Below are 3,295 nucleotides of genomic sequence, written 5' to 3'. Positions count from 1 at the left end.
AGGGCGCGGGGGGGGGGGGGGGGGTAACAAAAGTGAAAACAGAAACACAGACAGAGCTAAGACTCTGAAACAGGCTTGAAACCGAAAAACGGACTCGGATGCAATACGGCCACTTGGCTTGCATCAGTCCCGGAACAAATACTATAACCTCGTTACACTAGTGACAAACATCAGACTACAAACAAACATTAATCATCCGCCCCGAGTGGCATGAGGAAGGCGCATAAACAGCCCTCATGATGGGCCACAGATGTGTGTGAGTGAGTGTGTGCACAGGTATGTGGAGTGAAGGTGACGGAGTTCCGGATGGGCGACAGCTGTGTGTGTGTGCCCAGGTGTGTGGAGTCAAGGTGACGGAAAGGGAGTCCGGGAGGATGGGAGATGGTGACCTCTGGTGGTGAGAGGGAGAACACCAGACGCCAGCCCCTGACAAAAGTGTCATACAGTCCTAAGTCACTCTTAAAAACTAGATAAAGCCACACCACATTAGATAAGTGATCAAATAAAGTGTGATCAGTAAACAAATTATGCTAGACTTTTCTGATAACTACAGTACATTAACTAATAAATTATTATTTTAAAAAATATATATCTGTTGATTTATTTATTTATATTACCTTTATTTAACCAGGGGAAAAAAGACTCACTGAGATTAAAATATCTTTTGCAGGAGTGTCCTGGCCAAGCTAGGCAGCCAAGTTTGCATATACAAATAAACAACATAGTTACAAAATACATACAATACAAAACCAACATACCAACATATAACCAATTAAAAACAATTACACACCATTAACTCACTCTCTAGATTACGTAGTAAAAACTTTAAATAATTATAAGACACCAAGTTTTTAACTTCATCTCCTTTTGTAGAAGATTCCAATCTGAAGTGGCGGCATATTTAAAAGAAGTTTTACCAAGCTCAGTTCTGACAAGGGCCACACAAAGATTATAGTTTGATTGAGACGTAATGAGTAATTTCTAGACAAAGTCCTTTGAATAAAACAATAGAGATAAAATGGCAAATAGCCCAATATGACTTTATATATCAACAGATACCAATGCATTTTTCTCTGAATACTCAAAGAAGGCCATGCAACTCTTTTGTATAGTTCACAATGATGAGTTGAAAATGTACAATCAGTTATAAATCTCAGAGCACCATGGCATCTAAGGAGGTGAGAAGTTAAGAGGGGGCATGCTGATAAACTACATCCCCATAACCGAGATCCAGTAGAAAAAGTATAGCGGACACTAATTTCTTCCTCACATTGAATGAAAAACACGACTTATTTCTAAAGTAAAACTCTTAAGTTTTTCTTACATTTTTTCCTCAAATACTTCATGTGTGAACCAAAGCGTAGCGTGTTATCGATAATAATACCCAAGTATTTGCACTCTGACACTGAAGTAATTTGGCTCCCCTGAGAAATCCGTAGAATGATCGAATTTTCTGAAGAAGTTTTAGAATTTGAAAATAACATACATTTTGTTTTTTCAACGTTTAAAATCAGCTTCAAAAAGCACAGAACCTATTTTGGATCATATCAAAAGCAGGCTGTAAAGAAGCCACAGATTGTTGCTTAGAGGGGGCTGAGCAATAAACAATAGTATAATCTGCATAAAAATGGAACCTTGCATTATCAATATTAAAATCAAGGCAGTTTATATATATACTAAATAATAAATGGGTATGGGTATAGATATAATAGTATGGGTTTAACTAGTGAATGTATAAAATGTACAAAAAAAGTTGAAAAAGTTTTTGAGTATAATGGACCTCAAAATAATTGAGTATCATTTTTTTATTTGTAATTTATTCGTTTTATTATATATTATATTGTTGATATTAATATTAATATTACTGTATTTGTAATATTACTTTTATAGGTAGTTTGGAGAGTGTGTTCGTGATCATGTGTCAGGGAATTTCTTGTATAAGAATTATAAAACGATAAAAATAGGTCAGGGTCAGGGTAGAAATGACATTATTAAAGTGTTAATATAAAACATAATTAAATAATAAATGTCTTCTATTATTTTATAATGATTTGTCCACAGTGTTTCTTTTGCCTGCAGCCCAAGAGACAGGTTCCAGCATCGTCGCAAAGCGGTTTGGAGAATGGATGGATCGATCACTTCATCTGCTGGTGAGTCTTCATAAATACATTATGTTCGTTTAAAGCAGAGACTATCTGGGAAAGTGTAGTCTATAGGCTACAATTGAAAACACTTGAATTCCAGATTTGAGGAAATAGAAAAGAATAAACCAAAATGACCACATGATGGAGGTAGCATGCTTGACATCGGCGCGGCTGGCGGCGGGGTTCCGGATCGAGATTGGATACTCTCCAGACACCGGATGACTGCCTCCTTCCAATCGAGGTTAGTGGTGTCTGGGAATTCCGCTGGCTGATGGTAGGTGATCCCGAGCCGTAACAGCATCCCTAGGGTCTCTCCATTGAGGGAGCTGGCGAGGGCAAGCGGCACGAACGCCCTCGCGTAGGTGAGCGGGTCGTGGCTCGCCTGAGCCACGGCGATGAACATAGCTCGTTCCTCCATGTTTGCAGGGAGAAACGAACAGGAAAACAAAAGACTTTTAAAACGAAAACAAAAACACGGGAGAAGGGGCGCCGCTTACCGTTTTGGTCTGGTATTCTGTCACGATCACTACTATGAGTGAGCGCGGAACGAGGAGATGTGGAGTAAATCAACAAGGAGACTTTTAATAACATCAAGGGAACCAGGAAAACACATGTGGCAGAGGAGGTTGACATAAATAATACCGGACGAAGAATTAAGAACTGGAAACACTTTAAATACACAAGACATGACGAGAAACACCTGGAACTAATGAAACAAAATAACATGAGGGAAAACACAGCTGGAAACAAATGAACACAATCAGGGCAGGAACAAGAAGACCAAAAAAGGGCATAGAAGCACATGTGGAGCAAAACACAATATGGAACAGAGTCTGACTCCAACATTTAAAAAAAGCTTGGGCTACACTTATAATTAATGCCTTATTCTGCCACATTATTAGAAGACTGTATGTATATAATTTATAAAATGAATTATGTGTTTCATTTCTTTACTTATTTATTTGGGTTGATTTGCCATATATTTTATATTATGTAAAGTATGCTTGTTCATACTGGTAACAATTGATCCAGAGATTTCAAAGTTGTCACGGCGCGGTCAGGAAAGACACACCGTGTAAACAAATGTTTGGGTCCAAATGCAGGTTCATTAGACTGCGGGGGGGGGGGGGGGAAACAAAGGGAAAACAAAA

At 38.4% G+C, this 3,295-nt stretch overlaps 1 protein-coding gene across 1 annotated transcript in view; it reads right to left on the bottom strand.

The window, feature by feature from the left end:
- The window catches only part of LOC107598766 (obg-like ATPase 1), a 21,089-nt gene extending 18,527 nt beyond the window's left edge, over window positions 1-2,562 (bottom strand). The window contains exon 1 of the mRNA XM_016290201.1: window positions 2,349-2,562. Coding sequence (XP_016145687.1) covers window positions 2,349-2,562 — 214 coding nt within the window. The remainder of the gene's footprint in view (window positions 1-2,348) is intronic.
- Between the last annotated feature and the right edge of the window lie 733 nt (window positions 2,563-3,295).

Source organism: Sinocyclocheilus grahami, unplaced genomic scaffold, assembly GCF_001515645.1.
Source record: "Sinocyclocheilus grahami isolate Dianchi unplaced genomic scaffold, SAMN03320097.WGS_v1.1 scaffold255.1, whole genome shotgun sequence".
Taxonomy (NCBI): Eukaryota; Metazoa; Chordata; class Actinopteri; order Cypriniformes; family Cyprinidae; genus Sinocyclocheilus; species Sinocyclocheilus grahami.
This window is presented reverse-complemented; position numbering and strand designations above follow the sequence as displayed.